Source organism: Aulonocara sp. 'chitande type north' Nkhata Bay, linkage group LG12 (assembly GCF_057382095.1).
Source record: "Aulonocara sp. 'chitande type north' Nkhata Bay isolate Kocher_YH1m ecotype deep benthic linkage group LG12, A_spYH_male_GT1.1, whole genome shotgun sequence".
NCBI lineage: Eukaryota > Metazoa > Chordata > Actinopteri > Cichliformes > Cichlidae > Aulonocara > Aulonocara sp. 'chitande type north' Nkhata Bay.
In genome coordinates this window covers 3,466,943-3,483,467 of record NC_141355.1, presented here as the reverse complement: position 1 = coordinate 3,483,467, position 16,525 = coordinate 3,466,943, and the positions used below count along the sequence as shown (strand labels likewise).

The 16,525-nt window shown below is 41.6% G+C and overlaps 1 protein-coding gene across 2 annotated transcripts; it reads left to right on the top strand.

Moving 5' to 3' along the window:
• ccn1l2 (cellular communication network factor 1, like 2) lies at positions 1–3,860 on the top strand. 2 transcript variants are annotated; one of them, XM_086313207.1, is made up of 5 exons: positions 1–298; positions 439–648; positions 1,869–2,216; positions 2,387–2,589; positions 2,683–3,860. In XM_086313207.1, the coding sequence occupies exons 1-5, from the start codon at positions 1–3 to the stop codon at positions 2,971–2,973; spliced, it is 1,350 nt and encodes a 449-aa protein (XP_086169333.1). In that variant the 3' UTR covers positions 2,974–3,860. The 2 variants fall into 2 exon arrangements, with proteins under 2 accessions (XP_086169333.1, XP_086169334.1); XM_086313208.1 differs by having other exon boundaries at positions 86–298; positions 435–648.
• The last annotated feature ends 12,665 nt before the right edge of the window (positions 3,861–16,525 follow it).

Sequence of the window (16,525 nt, the reverse complement as noted above, 5' to 3'; positions counted from 1 at the left end):
ATGATGTCACAGGGCAGGGGCATGTGTGTCTATAAGTGCAGAGAGAAACCTCTGACTGAAGTAGAGCTGAGCCACGCTGCTGGAGAGGCACAGGCAAATTTACCTCTGGGTGCCAAACTCACCTCTGGATACTTTTCATCCTGGAGCTGCAAAAATAACTTCTTTCCTCTTGGGAATCTGGATGTGAAAGCCTACTTTTTGTTTGCTTGCTTTATTTGCTGGGATCAGGATGCTTTGTCCTGTTGCTTTGCAGCGGATCTCCTTCACCCTGTTTATGCTGGGCAGAGCTGCAGTAATGGTGAGTTTCTGTGGCTTTAAATGCTTTTTATTTCTGTGATCTTCCATATAGTTATTTTAGATAACATTTTGATTACCATTTTAAAAAATAAATAAATAAAAATCAGTCTGAGCTGACCTCTGACCCTGGTATTTAGGTAGACAGTGCATGCCCAGCTGAATGTTCCTGCCCCCCCTCGCCTCCACTGTGCCTGCCCGGCGTCAGTCATGTAACTGACGACTGTGGCTGCTGCAAAGTTTGTGCTCGGCAGTTTAATGAGGACTGCAGCACGACAGAACCTTGTGATCACATCAAGGGGCTGCACTGCCATCTGGGGGCTGGAGGAAACCCAGAGAGAGGACTGTGTCAAGGTGAGCAAGGAGTTTATTGAAAGCTCACAGCTTCAAATCATTAAAGGAATAATTATTCTGATGTTGGAACAAAAGCTACAAACAAAAACACAGCTCCTGTACCGAGAATCAGACAGCAAGGGTAGATGCACACTGTTGAAATTACAGAGCAACTGTCCACAAACACCCTGCAGATGCATTTTAAAGGAACTCTGGACACTTTTATGTAATGACTCTAATGGCTCTGGAGGAGCTGCTTAAGGTCTAGCTGGAAAATAAATAAATGAAAAAGCAGGAATGCAAACATTTATTTGAAATAAAAGGTGCTATGAATCTGTGGGATCATTACAGATCACAAGGGAGCATTAAACTGTTCAAAAAGCATGAAATCTCCCTGATAGGAAATCCATTTGATTTCTTGGTGTATTTCTCTAGAGTATGACGTCTTAGCTGAAGGGCCAATATTAGGCTCACTTACAGGTTACTCAGGTTAACTTTACTAGATAATGTTTACATGCTTATTTATTATTCTTTTTTTGCAATACATTGCTTCAGCATCTCTTTTGACCTCCAGTCAGAAATGTTTTGTTTTAGCTCGTCCTCCATAAGAAACCTTTTCTTTGACTGCTCAGCTGGCCTGGTGTGAAGAAAAGTAAAAGGTTGAGCAGATTTTACAGATTTTATGAGTATGTGTTTTTTTTGATTCCATGGATCTTGACCTTCACACATGTACCTTCAGGGAAATAAAAAGTCAGTTTGATTTGCACTAAAGCAGAAAAAGTGACACAGCAGCCCATTAACACACAGACGATGCTTGATTATTGGTTGATGTTAGCATCAAAGCTGCAGACGTGATAACGCTAACAGTTTTCCTGTTGTGAAGCTGCTGCCACTATAATACACTCAAAGCAACACTCTGAGTCTTCAGCTAGAAAAGTGGCTTTAGCATGGAAACGAAAATGGAAAATGGTGAACTATGAGGCAGCTGACAGCATCTGTGTTTAGAGGATGGCCTCAACACATGTTACATAGATAAACAACAGAGGGAAAGCATGGAAAAGCCAAAATGGTAGTTCATCAGCAGTGTTTCCTGTGAGCGAGACGTAAAAAGCTATACAACATACAAAGTGAGAGGTAAAAACACAAAAACGCAGCAAACAGACTCATTAAGTTTTTGCCGTATCCTTCCATGAAGTTCAAAAGTGTCTGCTAACAGCTCAGTTTCCTGTTTTCTATGTCAGCTGAAGCTCATGGCGTACCCTGTGCATTCAATGGGCGAGTGTACCAGCATGGTGAGGACTTCCAGCCCGTTTGCCAGCACCAGTGCACCTGCATGAATGGTGTGGTGGGCTGCATGCCCCTCTGTCCCTACCAAGTGCCCCTGCCTCGGTGGCGATGCTCAAAGCCCCGGCTGGCGCAGCCCGAGGGTGGCTGTTGTGAAGAATGGGTGTGTGATGATGACAACAGCATCAGCGAGGAGCTGAGTGAGCCAACAGAGAGCCAGCTGCACCCAAACCACATCAGTCCTTTGCTGCCAGTCCAGCGACAGAATCCCCTCCCAGCTGCCAGCGGAGCAGATACATTCAGAGGTAAAGTTGAAAATACTGTAAATCATCAGAGCAGCACTCTCAAATAAGTTGATGACTTTATTGATGTGAAATATTCACAAAACCCTCAAGAACTCCAAGAAGTGACTCACAAGGTAACTAATTGTCTGCTGGCATCCATGACTTCATTGCTGTATTGTGCTCTCACGCAGAGATCGCATCGTTCCCCCTCTCTGAGGTCTTACATGAGCCCCAGTGTTTCCCACAGACCACTGAGTGGACCCAGTGCTCTGCCACATGTGGGATGGGCATTTCAAGTCGTGTGACCAATCACAACCCAGACTGTCAGCTAGTCAGAGAAACCAGACTGTGCCAGATCCAGCACTGTGACCTGCAGCTTCCCATAACTAAGAAGGTAGTGTATACTCAAATGGAGATGGATGTAGAATGCCGATAGGAACATCTGAGATTTGTTATTTAACTGTGGCTGTCTCTGTCATCCTGGAAGAAATGTCAGCGAACCTTCCGCCCACACGAGCCAGTCAGCATCACCTTTGGTGGATGCTCTACAGCTCAGCGATATCGGCCTCGGACCTGTGGGACTTGCACTGACGGCCGCTGCTGCGCCCCGTCTCTCTCTCGCACCGTGCAGCTCCGCTTCCACTGCCCCAGTGGAGACATCCTCTACAATGTAATGTGGATCCAGCGCTGCAGCTGCGGTACGAGCTGTGGTAAACACACCTATCACTCCAGCACCTCCGTCAACCTCTACAATGACATCCACACTTTCAGAGACTGATGCTGACTTATCAGCGGACTCTGCACCTCCCCCTCGCTAAACTCACTGCCTCAATGTCTGTCCGCTGGGTGGGAAAGGAGTCCGCTCGCTTGCACTTTAAGCTTGCTGTCATGATGATGTCACTTTGTCCACGCTACAGGCGGTGCCTCTCCAGCGTCCTATGCAGTCTCGAGGACGACACAAAACAGTGTGACTGCTATGCCACAGTGTAGGCCGAGAGCTTTAACTGAAACTTTAATTTATTTTCAACTTTGTTTTCTTTTCCACAGAGGGTGACACGACAACTTGTCAAACATAAAGAAGGCTTTTTAACAGGCATATTAACAGGAAGTAATGGTTATCAAAGACATGCATCTTTGTTCTTCACCACATTTTAAAATGCTGAGGAGCAGTGGCATCGATTGTTGGTTCACATGGATTGTGCTTGATACAGTCCACCTGTTCCCCGTACAAGTACTGACGGGGAAATGTGTGAGATGTGTCTGTTTTACAGCGACAGGCTTTCAGAAAGGAGTTTACAGACTGTGCTTATTATGCTACTTTGGTATATTGATTAAAATCCTACAGGCTATACAGACTTCACTCTTAGTTGTGGAGTGAGAATATTCGAGGATCACCTCATTTTTCGAGGTGTGATACCGTTGTGTTTTTTAACGTGTGTCTATCACTGTGTACATATAATAAATACATGTTTGGTTCTTAAAGCTTCATATTTGACACCTGTCACTTGTGTATTAGAAGTTTATTGGTTGTAAACTCCTGTACGTCAAATAAAAACTTAACCTGTGATGTGTCTTTATGGTAAACAAAAGTTTGAGGTGATGTTATGCTGGGTGAAGGTTCCACAGCATAAAATGAAGCAATATGAAATAAAATGTTTCTAATTATTCCATTAGTGTTGTGGAAAATGCAGTGTGTCCAAGTAAGCAAACATTTCCAAGCTGAGGTTAAAGATTCGTACACCAATAGGATTGTCTTTTATGCACTATTGTTCCCACCATTTGGTTGGTACATAATGATGTAAAATAATAACTTCCCTCAAAATGCAGTAAACCTAAAGTAACGAGTTTTGTAAATGTAAGAAGTAAAAAGTAAAGAAAGTTATTTAAAATGGAGTAAATGTAAAAAGTTGTCAAAAGATAAATATTCACCAGATACCTGAAAACTCAACTTAAGTACAGCAACAAAGTATCTGTGCATTACTTCCCACCTCACCTCAGGTCCTAACACAAGCTTCTGGTTGACTCATGGGCACAAACATTGCAGTGGACTACCACATTCCTCACCTGGCCTGTGCCTTTTTCTGAGAGGAGAGAGGAACATGGTGGCTTATTGGCTGCTATCATCAGAACTACTGGTGAGATCTTGGTCACTCACTCACTCTACAAACATTGTGTCTCAGAGTGGCTCTGTAAAACTCGTTTGTTTTTGCTTCTATACTGGACTACTGTAACGTTATTTACACCTTCTTCTAAAAGCTTCTTCTGTTGATCCAAAGTGCAGCAATGAGTACCGACACAACAACAAAGAGACAACATATGTCGCCCATATCGACTTCTCTTCACTGGCTCCGTGTTAAATCCATAACAGACTTTAAAGTCTTTCTCCTCATTACAAGGTCTTCAAAGACCAGGCCCCATCTTTTCTTAAAGACCTCATACTATGAGCACAATAGAGCACTTCAATAAATATTTAAGTAAGATACAAACACCTGAAGATTCTACTTAAAGTAGAAAGTATCATACAGTTATAGCATATATACCTTGTTACGTCCCACCTCTGCTCATGTCCTCGTGCAGTGTTGGCTCTTTAGCACAAACCTTACGGTGGACTACTACATTCCTCACCCCGGCCTGTGCCTCATTCTGAGGGGAGAGTGGAACACAGTGATCTATTGGCTATCATTAGAACTACTGGTGAGTTACATGTTGGCCAACTCTGTAGTCCTGACCATGATCAACTGAACTAGAAAAGGGTTTTGGTTATTTTGTCTTAGTTTAATTGGGCTGCATGTGCTGCACATCAATACTGGGTGTGGGTCTAGTGCAAATATGTCCTAATGGGAATACCACTGGTCCTACTGCTGTACATATTAAAGGCACCATGCTGGTTTGAATCATATCTAATAGATTAAATCTATAAATATAGATATTCATAAAAATGGGGAGTCAGGTTCACACAGTCAGGCTAATTATGGAGTTCCACAGGGTTCTGTTTTAGCACCAGTTCTGTTTACATACATACATGCTTGCATTGGGCAGTACAATTATTATTGCAATTATTAATTATTGTTTAAGTAGGCATATCTGTGTTGTGTAGATATAACCATGTAAAATTACCAATGACAAATAAGAATAAAATTGAGCTGCAGAAAGAAACATACGGTACATAAATGCCTTCTCACCATGGAGACTTCCTTACCATCCACTTCGCTGTTCAGTGCCTCTAGATGACGACAATTGTGTACCTGCACTGTTTGTCTGGTGTAAACTCAGGTAAATGATCCGAGTTGTTATACACTAAAGCTGGTGGCCCCTGACAACAATTAACTGCTGCTTTGTTTAAGAGTCATCCTGGTGTTTCAGTGAATTTTACACCCCCAAAAGAAGTACCCCAGGTAGATATAAGGGAATATTCCTGAGAATATCAGTATATTATATCAATATATATATTGATATATATATATCAATATATATATATATATATATATATATATATATATATATCAATATATATCAATATATATATATATATATATATATATATATATATATATATATATATATATATATATATATATATATATATATGTGTGTATATATATATATATGTATATATATATATATATATATATATATATATATATATATATATATATATATATATATATATTGGCAAGAATACCAGAGGTGCAAAACACCAGCTACTGGTAGACAGAACAATCAGCCGAGACTGCAAGACCAGACTGACCAACCTGTGCACTGCCTGGATTGATTACAAGAAGGCCTATGACTCAATGCCCCACAGCTGGATACTGGAATGCCTAGAATTGTACAAGATCAATGGGACCCTAAGAGCCTTCATCAGGAACTCAATGGGGATGTGGCGTACAACACTAGAGGCCAACTCCAAGCCCATAGCACAAGTTACCATCAAGTGCGGGATCTACCAAGGAGATGCTCTGTCCCCACTGCTGTTCTGCATAGGCCTGAACCCCCTCAGTGAGATCATTAACAAGACTGGCTACGGATACCGACTACGGAACGGAGCAGTTGTCAGCCACCTCCTGTACATGGATGACATCAAGCTGTATGCCAAGAGTGAACGAGACATCGATTCACTGATCCACACTACCAGGCTATACAGCAATGACATTGGAATGTCGTTCGGACTGGAGAAGTGTAGTCGGATGGTAACAAAGAGAGGGAAGGTAGTCAGAACTGAGGGGATTGAACTACCAGAAGGCAACATTGCAGACATAGAGGACAGTTACAAGTACCTGGGGATCCCGCAGGCAAATGGGAACCATGAAGAGGCCGCTAGAAAGGCTGCAACCACCAAGTACCTGCAGAGGGTCAGGCAAGTCCTGAGGAGTCAGCTGAATGGTAAGAACAAGATCCGGGCCATCAACACATACGCCCTGCCCGTGATCAGGTACCCTGCTGGGGTAATAAGCTGGCCAAAGGAGGAGATAGAAGCCACTGACATAAAGACAAGAAAGCTCCTGACCATGCATGGAGGGTTTCACCCCAAGTCCAGCACCCTGAGGCTGTACGCTAAGCGGAAGGAAGGGGGCCGGGGACTGGTGAGTGTCAGCACCACAGTCCAGGATGAGACAAGGAACATCCAAGAATACATTGGGAAAGATGGCCCCAACTGACCGAGTGCTCAGTGAATACCTCAGGCAGCAGAAACCCAAGAAAGAGGAGGGAGACGAGGAACCATCATGGAAGGACAGGCCCCTGCACGGTATGTACCACCGGCAGATAGAGGAGGTGGCTGATATCCAGAAATCCTACCAGTGGCTGGACAAAGCTGGACTGAAAGACAGCACAGAGGCACTAATCATGGCAGCACAAGAACAAGCTCTGAGCACAAGATCCATAGAGGCTGGGGTCTATCACACCAGGCAAGACCCCAGGTGCAGGCTGTGTAAAGATGCCCCAGAGACTATCCAGCACATAACAGCAGGGTGCAAGATGCTAGCAGGCAAGGCATACATGGAACGCCATAACCAAGTGGCCGGCATAGTGTACAGGAACATCTGTGCCGAGTATAACCTAGAAGTCCCGAGGTCAAAATGGGAGATGCCCCCAAGGGTGGTGGAGAATGACCGAGCTAAGATCCTGTGGGACTTCCAGATACAGACAGACAAAATGGTGGTGGCTAACCAACCGGACATAGTGGTGGTAGACAAACAGAAGAAGACGGCCGTAGTGATCGATGTAGCGGTTCCCAATGACAGCAATATCAGGAAGAAGGAACACGAGAAGCTGGAGAAATACCAAGGGCTCAGAGAAGAGCTCGAGAGGATGTGGAGGGTGAAGGTAACGGTGGTCCCCGTGGTAATCGGAGCACTAGGTGCGGTGACTCCCAAGCTAGGCGAGTGGCTCCAGCAGATCCCGGGAAAAACATCGGAGATCTCTGTCCAGAAGAGCGCAGTCCTGGGAACAGCTAAGATACTGCGCAGGACCCTCAAGCTCCCAGGCCTCTGGTAGAGGACCCGAGCTTGAAGGATAAACCGCCCGCAGGGGCGTGCTGGGTGTTTTTTATATATATATATATATATATATATATATATATATATTTGGAGCACTAGGTGCGGTGACTCCCAAACTAGGCTGATATGTCTCTGTAATGTAATGTCTCTAATACGATTATATTGTTACATTAGTTACAATGCTCAGTATGCTGCCTCTGTCTTTACCTCAGGCCCTGAGAGCTTCTGGCAAACAGGAAGGAAGATCTGAGGAAAGGAGGATTACTTACAAGAGCAGTTTGAAATATACAACATCCTTTTTCATAATCATTGTATTGTAGGCTCTTTACTTTACCTCTGATTTGGTGCTATATAAATGAAACTGAAATGAACTCAACCATTGAGATTGCTTCTTTAAGGGTGAGTGACATCATTGATGTAGTCTGAAGCTTCTCTGTTTCAGAAACTGGCTCAAGTGTTGGTGTGATTTATGAACATGTATAAAGTGCAACAGAGTACCACAAAATATTTTAGTGGTCGTGTTGGAGTTTCACCTGTGACAGAGGAGCTTGTTGGCTACACTTTGAGCTCATCTCTCTCAGTCAATCAGGGGTCGGCAACCTTTCTGATGATGAGTGCATCTAAAATTCCCTCAGAAGTCAGTGTGCCATATGATTGCATTAGCAATAAATTTAATAATGCTCTATATTAACAGTTACTCACTATATAGAACCACTTTATAGAATTATATATGTTCTCAGATGTTGGCAGCTGTCAGCGAATAGTTATCAGCTATTTTGAAACAAAAAAAGACTTTTTATCCATAACAGCAAATGAACTGTACAACAGAAAATGCAAATGCTATCTATGGTCTCCTCACAACAATGATAAGAAAAATAAACTGGGCCAATATGGCATGTTTGTTAATACAGAGACACACATGTTAATATGATTGCTGGTCTCCGAGTGTCCAGCGTTCAGAGGCTACCTGAGGACTCATGTGAGAGAAAATCTGCTCACACAGACATGTAGAGCCAAACACTGTCAATAAGGCCTCTGCAATGTTCTGAAGACAGTTAAACCTGTCAGGTAGTGACGTCCAGCAGGTGAACATGCAGCTCCATGAACACACACAGCTGTGGATTCCAGCTGTGCTCGTAGTTCTGCAAACTTTGACCCCACAGAGTCGAGCTTTTCGGTTCAATCAGCTGCATTTCGATGTCCTCTGTGTCCAACCAGTTAACGAGAGACAAATCCAGCTGCTCATTAAAGCTTCTGGTTTGATCAGAAAGAAAACATTGGTCCAAACACCTGAAAGTCCCAAAAACACACTGTGAATTCTGTCCTGAGTCTACGGATGTATCCGTGTATTTCCGTGGTGCTGATGCTGAGCGAACAGCTCCTGAAGCATTTGAAGTGTCTGAATGTGGAAATTTCAACATCACTTGAAAAAACTGTCAGCTAGCAACGTCCCTCTCACCGGTAGGCGAAGTTATTTTTTAGCAAATTACAAGTTGAATCTGGTAGTTGGGGTTGTTAGCTAAGATACCGTCATTAAGAAGCGGCACAACTAATGTGTGTATGCGAGCTAATTTGCGATGTGCAGCGCTGGCCCGGCCATTTATTTTTTAATGCACCTTCTCAGATTAACTCACTGCGTGTCGTGCGCAGGGCTGGACTGGGACACAACATCGGCCTAGAGACCGGCCCACCAGGTATTACAGCCATAAAGCCTTTGAATGAAAACAGACGCTGTGGTGACAGTGATGTACAGTCTTGTTGGTATATGTATGATTTCTATACATTTTACATCAGATACAATATCCAGCTGGATAAATATATTTCTCCTGCTTGTTATTTATTCCTGTTGTCTCTATTTATATTTTATTCTGGCACAGTTAGCATGACGCACAATGGCAATAGAGGGCTTTATTATAATCTTAAAAAAACTCAGACAAGATAGGAAATAGAAACTAAGGTACTTGGAAACAAACAGAAGACGTGGAAGACAATAAATATAGAGGAGGGTGACTAAGAGAAGTTGAGACAGTTGGGAACGCAGCAGGGACAAATCAAGAGAAACAAGGAGGAAACTGGATTAGCTTAGAAGACCATACTGATTATTAGCAACTATGAAAAGTTTCTGTTCCATCTCAAATGTATTAGGCCTGTCTGGAATGTCAAAATAGCATAAAACACACTAATCCTCAGAAACGAAGTTAAAATCTTTCAAAATGATATCTACAATATAAATGTGTAGGGTACATTATCTGGGACAGAATCATGTTTGTGTGTTTGGAAGAACAAAACTGAACAGTAGGAACAAAACGAAGAAAACAGAATTTTACCGCTAAATAATCCTAATCCGAACCCACAGAACAGCATGTGACTCCAGCACATGTGTACTCATGAAACATCGAGGTTTATTTAGAGTGGATCATTTCTGAACAAATACTACAAAACTCACATGACCCTGACTTACCCTCAAGATAAACAGAAAATAGAGCCTCAGATGGAAGGATGTCTCACAGAGCGTGCTGCATAAATGTGACGGCTTGGCAGCCTGCCATCCAGTGGTGCTCTACAGTGGTTTATATTGGCTGGAAACTCAGACTGGAAGCTACAGGTGTTGCCCAGCCTTGCAGCAGGCTGTGACTTTCAGCATGGCCTTGACAGAGGAACAGGAACTGTGTCGGAAATAAACAGGGGCCTCGGGGAGTATGGAAGTTGGCTCAGGTTGCCACTCTTGTCCATAGCAAAAAAACGAAACGTGCTCCCACCGCTACCATGCACTCTAAAGAAGGATGTACTGAAGTGGGATAATGAGGAATGACATTGTATGTCTCCATATAAATTATTACTATTATTCTTGCTGTGCTGAAAAAGAACGTGTGGAACCAGGAGAGTGTCACAGCAACATCTTTTATGGAGCTAAAGTCAACCTTTCCACAAAGCCTTCTGATCAGACCGAGAGGTCACAGTCGAGGAAGCACTGTGACGTCAAACACTGATTTATAGGATATCCTTCTAAAATTGCTACTACAGTGTTTCCAGTAGTACTGCGACTGCTGATCCTTTTGATAATAAGGCAACTTTATGTATTACAAGGAACCTAAAGAACTAGTAGTGCTGGTCTAGTTTTCTAATATAGCAGGTAAAACAAATGTCGAGCACATCAACGATTTTCTAAGTAAATATATTTCTAAAGGTGCTATTGACATGAAATTTTCGCCAGATGCCAGTAACGACAAATCTAATCGACACATGCAAAGAAATCAAACCATAAATTAAAAAAAACAACGCTATCTTCTTCTTGTGTTTCCTTTTTATTATTTATTGGGAGTTGGCAAACAGAGAAATGGTGCATTACCACCAACAACTGGTGTGGACTGAAATACAAAAAAATATCCTCCCAAACAAATGAATCTGTCCTAAAAAACAAAATATGGCTGGATAACTTTCACTTTTCGAGTTCTTGTGAAATAAATCAACCAAGTCCAGTCTCACTTTCATATCTCTGAGCTTTTGAATCAGCGATTCATTTTCAGCATCATATTTCTGACAATGCACTAAAACATTTTCTATGGTTTCATCTTCTCTATTGCAGCCAGATTTTCATATATTTTCACGTTTTTTTTCCTGTTAAAAAGAACATGTCTGTCTCCTCTCTCCTGTTCCTTTCTGCGCTTCTCATTTCTCCTGTTTTGCTTTGGATTTTGTAAAACCATCGCCCTTTCCTCTCTTCCTCCTGTTGCTTTTGCCACCTTTCTTCAATTGTCTGCCGTATTCTACTCTACTGTAAACTGATAATCCATCACTGAGCCTTTTCCTTGCTTTGATACTATCCCGCTGTGGTTGGCTGTGTTAGTAGATGCATCTATATAGATTTTGACATAACCGTAATACTGATCAATATATGCCTGCACTGTCTGTGAGTTTGGAATTAAACTTTTTGTCCAATAGTGTTGAATCTACTATAGCATCAGGGGACAGTGGTGTAGTAGATTTACCACCACATATCCATGGTGGTATTATTTGGCTAATGCTGATCTTGTCCAGATTACATTCAGCCGCTTTCCGATTGACTGTCCACCCACTCTTCATTTCTCTTTTCTCTTTTTCCCAGCAGGGTTGGAAAATAGCTCTTGTTGGATGATCTTGACCATGTCTTTGTAGACTTGCACAGTAGTTCAGTGTTAGCTGCTCTCCTCTGATTTCTAGGGGCATTTCTCCCATTTCTACCTGTACTGCTGCTGTTGGGGTTGTTTTAAATGCACCTGTGCAGAGTCTTAGCACCTGATACTGGATACTATCGAACTTATGAAGACTTGCTCTGGCAGCAGAATTATATACAATACTGATCTAATTTACCCAATATATATGGCTTTCAAAGATTTCCTATCAGCTCCCCAGTCAATTCCCACTGAGCACCTCATTATATTTAACACTTTCTAGCTTTTGTCTATTATTTTTTAAATATGGACAGTCCATGTCACCCTTTCATCAAACACAACCCCAGAAACGTAAATTGTTTTATCCTTTCCAACTCTTGTTTATATCATTTGACCTTGATTTCATCCCCACTTCTAAAACATCATTTTAGTCTAATGAACTGAGAATTTAAACCTCGTAGCATAAATGTAAACATTTGTACGACGAACAGTGGTCGTACACCTTAATGTTATTCATCTTCCTACCACAAAAACACTTAATCCATTAGAACATTTGATCATTTATACCATCCATCCATCTTCTTCCGCTTATCCGGGGCCAGGACACAGGAGCAGCAGCCTAATTAGAGAAGCCTAGACCTCCCTCTCCCCTGTGTCCGCCCCGGGGCCTCCTCCCGGTAGGAGATGCCCAGAACATATCACCCAGGAGGCATCCTTGTCAGATGTCCAAACCTTCCTGTGGAGGAGCAGCGGCTCTACTCTGAACTCCTCCCGGATGGCCGAACTTCTCACCCTATTTTTAAGGGAGAGGCCATCCTTCAGAGGAAGCTCATTTGTATTCGCTTGTATCTGCGATCTCGTTCTTTTGGTCACTACCCACAGAACATGACTATAAGTGAGGGCAGGGACGTAGATCAATCGGTAAAGCTTTGCTTTTACACTCAGCTGATCCAAAACCCCATTTCTGCGTTCTATTCTCCGAGGACTCTATACTGAACTACTTGTTTCATAAATATAACACACCCTCCCCTGTACCCTCCCTTCTATCTCTCCACACACTCTCATACTCTTTATAAACTCTTTAATAACAAAATCCAAACTTGGTCGAAGTCAGGCTTCCTGAATACAGATAATATCCAGTTTCTTTCTAAGATCCTTAATGAAACCTCTCTTACCCATTCACTGTATAAAACTCAGACTGTCTTCTCTCCTGGTCCTCCTGACGTCTCATCTCCCCCCAGTCTCTTATGAACATGCTCCCAGGACATTAAAATAAATTAAAATAAATAAATTAAAATCCTTTATGCCAAAAATGTCTCTGCCCCTTTCACAATTATTTTAATCTTCTCTGTTTTGTGTTTTGCTTGGTCTGTACGGTTTATTGCACACGCAATGAACAAAATCATCTTCTCCACTCTGATTGCTGGATGGGTTTCTTCAGTCTGTCGTTGGTCTGCTGTTGAAAATTGCTGAAACTCTCCCTTCCCTTCTTTTGCACTTTCCCCTTGCACACTGCAGCGACGTGCCCTCTGGCATTTATAAGACCTGAGAGGCAGAGGTATATGTGGCCTTACTGGAAAACTCCTACATCCGATCTTAACTCTACCTGGAAGAACCAGTTCTTGGAATTCCAGCATTACAGACACATCAACTCTTTCCTGATTGACTGTTCTCGCCAGTCTTTTAATCCTGCTGACTGCACTGTAAGATATACTTCCTCTACTGGAATACCTGTGATTACTCCCACTTAAAACTCCCCCAATATTTTCCTCTCTCACACACTTTTGCAGGTACTTTCAGTATTTAACACTTTATTTGTCTGCTCTTCTGTTTTAACGGCTATCAACAGACTTCCATCTCTGAGTACTTTAGTGTTACATCTTCAAACTTCTTTTTCAGCTCTCTTGACTAAATTATCAGGCCTAACTGCACCCCTTCATCGTCAGTATTATTTTAAAGTCTTCTCTGATAATCATTTTTTTATTACGTTATCTGAACTATTCCCCTCTAAACTTCTTTTGCTGCTCTAAGTTCCTAACATACTTCTATCCTCTCTTCTCCCTCTCCCCGATCCACTGTATATATAAAATTGAATTGAACTGAATGCCAACCTTCAAAGTCTGTGATCCAAATCCATATTCCACAGCCAAAACCGAACAATCCACTCAAAAAGTCTCCCGATTATCCTCCTACCATGACACCAGCTGAAAGATACCATTAATTAGAAAGCAATCCTGCTACTTAGTGCAAATCAATATCATTCGGTCCCAACTGATGCCCTGTAAAAAGCTTTCCCTGAAGAACTGAAGCTGTTATAGCTGCAAAGGGTGGGCTGATATATTAAACCCTATGTGTTAAGAATGTGATGTCACTTAGGTTCATATGGATGAGAAAGCAGATGAGAAAGTACTTTTGGCAGTATAGTGTATCGCTATATAAAAGTAAAAACATGAATTCATTATCCTTTATAGATGTGAGCTTGTTGTTTCAAGTTCCCGTTCACAGAAAAAGAAAATCAGACACAGAAATTGTCGTTATCCAGCCTTGAGGCTTCTCAGCTGAGGAAACAACAGGAAACAAACTGAAACAAACTCCATTCCAAATAGCACATCAGACCTTTTAGACTTTGGATAGATGGAAAAGAAATTAAATGGTAATATGGCCTCTATACTTTTCAACTTTTTATTGCATTGTCATTAAGTCAAGTCTAAGTTTAAATACTGAGTTTGAAAAAACAAACAAACAAACAAACAAACAACCATGCATATTGCACACATATGATTAGACAGTGCTAAAGGAATTGTTGCATTGCATTAGGTAAATGTTTTCCACAGAGAACTCAGCAGTTTCAACCAGAAATGCAGGAGTAGTACCATGGATCACAGAGGTTGTATATGTGTGTGCACTATTCCTCAGGTCAACAGTAAAGCTGACCTGAACATTTGAACAAGTCAAGTGGCTTTTACTGTCATTTCAACCATGTACAGTACAGAGTGAAACGAGACCCTGGTGCTACATATGGCCGCTGCGTGCTGCTCCGTGAATTACTAAGAGGCTTTAACTCTTCAAAGGTTACACCCACAATAAAAATAAATCATGGCTTAGATTTTGAGCAGTATGTTACGAAAAACATAACAAAATAGACACAAACAACAAAAAAACTTCACTATTACAATTTGGCAAACATTCTTCACATTGCTCCTCTGACTCCCATTGGTTACAAACATTTGCATCATCCCATAAACTATAGCAGTTTTTTTTATTACGATTATTTATAATGGCATTTAAAAATAATGGACAGATACTAAAACAACTTAAAGAAGCAACTCATTGCTTGTCTCTGTCTGAAAGTGTTGAGGCTGATGGATTTGAATAGTGAGTGTTCACTGCCCTCTAGTGGATACAATGAGAAAGTGTGTTGCCCCACCAAAACAACTTGGACAGAGTTTTGGGAGTTTGGGAGTTTGGGACTGTCACCAGGGCGGTCTAACCTGTTCAGTGCTGGTATCACAGCACAGGGATGGTGTATGTCTGAAAGCAGCTTTAGATTAAATGTAATAATCTAAATTCAGAAAAGCAAAAAAGGAACCAGCTGGTATCATTATCAGTGACTACACTCAACCATCTGTGAAACTGGTTCAGTGTAGCATATTAAATATGTATTATATTGGCATATTATTGTAAAAAACAACCAAACAAAGCTTTAAATGTAAATCTGAAAAATAAACTGATTCCATTATTTCTCCAAGCTCACCTCCAAGTTCAGAACATTATAGGACACGATCCTCTACTGGAACTCAGCTGGAAGTACACTCATGAATGAAAATCTCTGACCTACTGAGACTGCTCTGCTGAAGTGCTGCTGATCACCGACAAATAAAACAGGGTGGGTAGCGTGTACTAATTATCTACCATACACTTCCTTTCATCACTGTATGCAAGTATGCTTAACTGGCTCACTTTAACTATTGAACCATGCCATACTATGTTCCAAAAGTAAACAAACAACAGGATGAGAGAGATTTTGGTCCTTAGTGACATGATATCATCATGCAGTTGCTGTCTGACAGGCAGCGTTATCTTGCTGGAAGCAGCCATAGGATGGCACACTGTGGTCATAAAGGATTGATCAGATATTTGTATTAACAAGCCTTTGAACTGGTGAACCCAATAAACTGACACATAATAAAGTCTGGCTTGTAAAATATAGTCAATCAAATACTTCAGTGTATTATTACTTAAGTAGTATGGTACTCTTAAATCATAACAATACACAGTATATAGATAATTATATAGATATGGATTCAGAGGTGCAAACGCATTTACACGATCGTCTAGATATGAAGTTTTAACTAACTTTTCATAATTTCTTGTGTAGAATCTGCAGTTTAAACGACAGTTTTCTGTGACGTAGGAGATATATATCTAAACTCAGCTATTCACTGCCTTTAAAGAAATGCCCACACAATGTTGAATATTCCAAAGCACTGTAAAATATCCTTCCATAATTATAGAGTTTACACTCTCAGTGAAGCTCTGTAAGGAGCTCAAGGAATGAAAATATGCATATTAATAAGGCCCCATAAACTCATAAATCATTTTGACTGTGGACACGCCTCCTGCTCTTCTACTGGCTGCTACGTGCCTCTCCTCGGCTGCGTCCCCTCTTGGTAATTTAAAT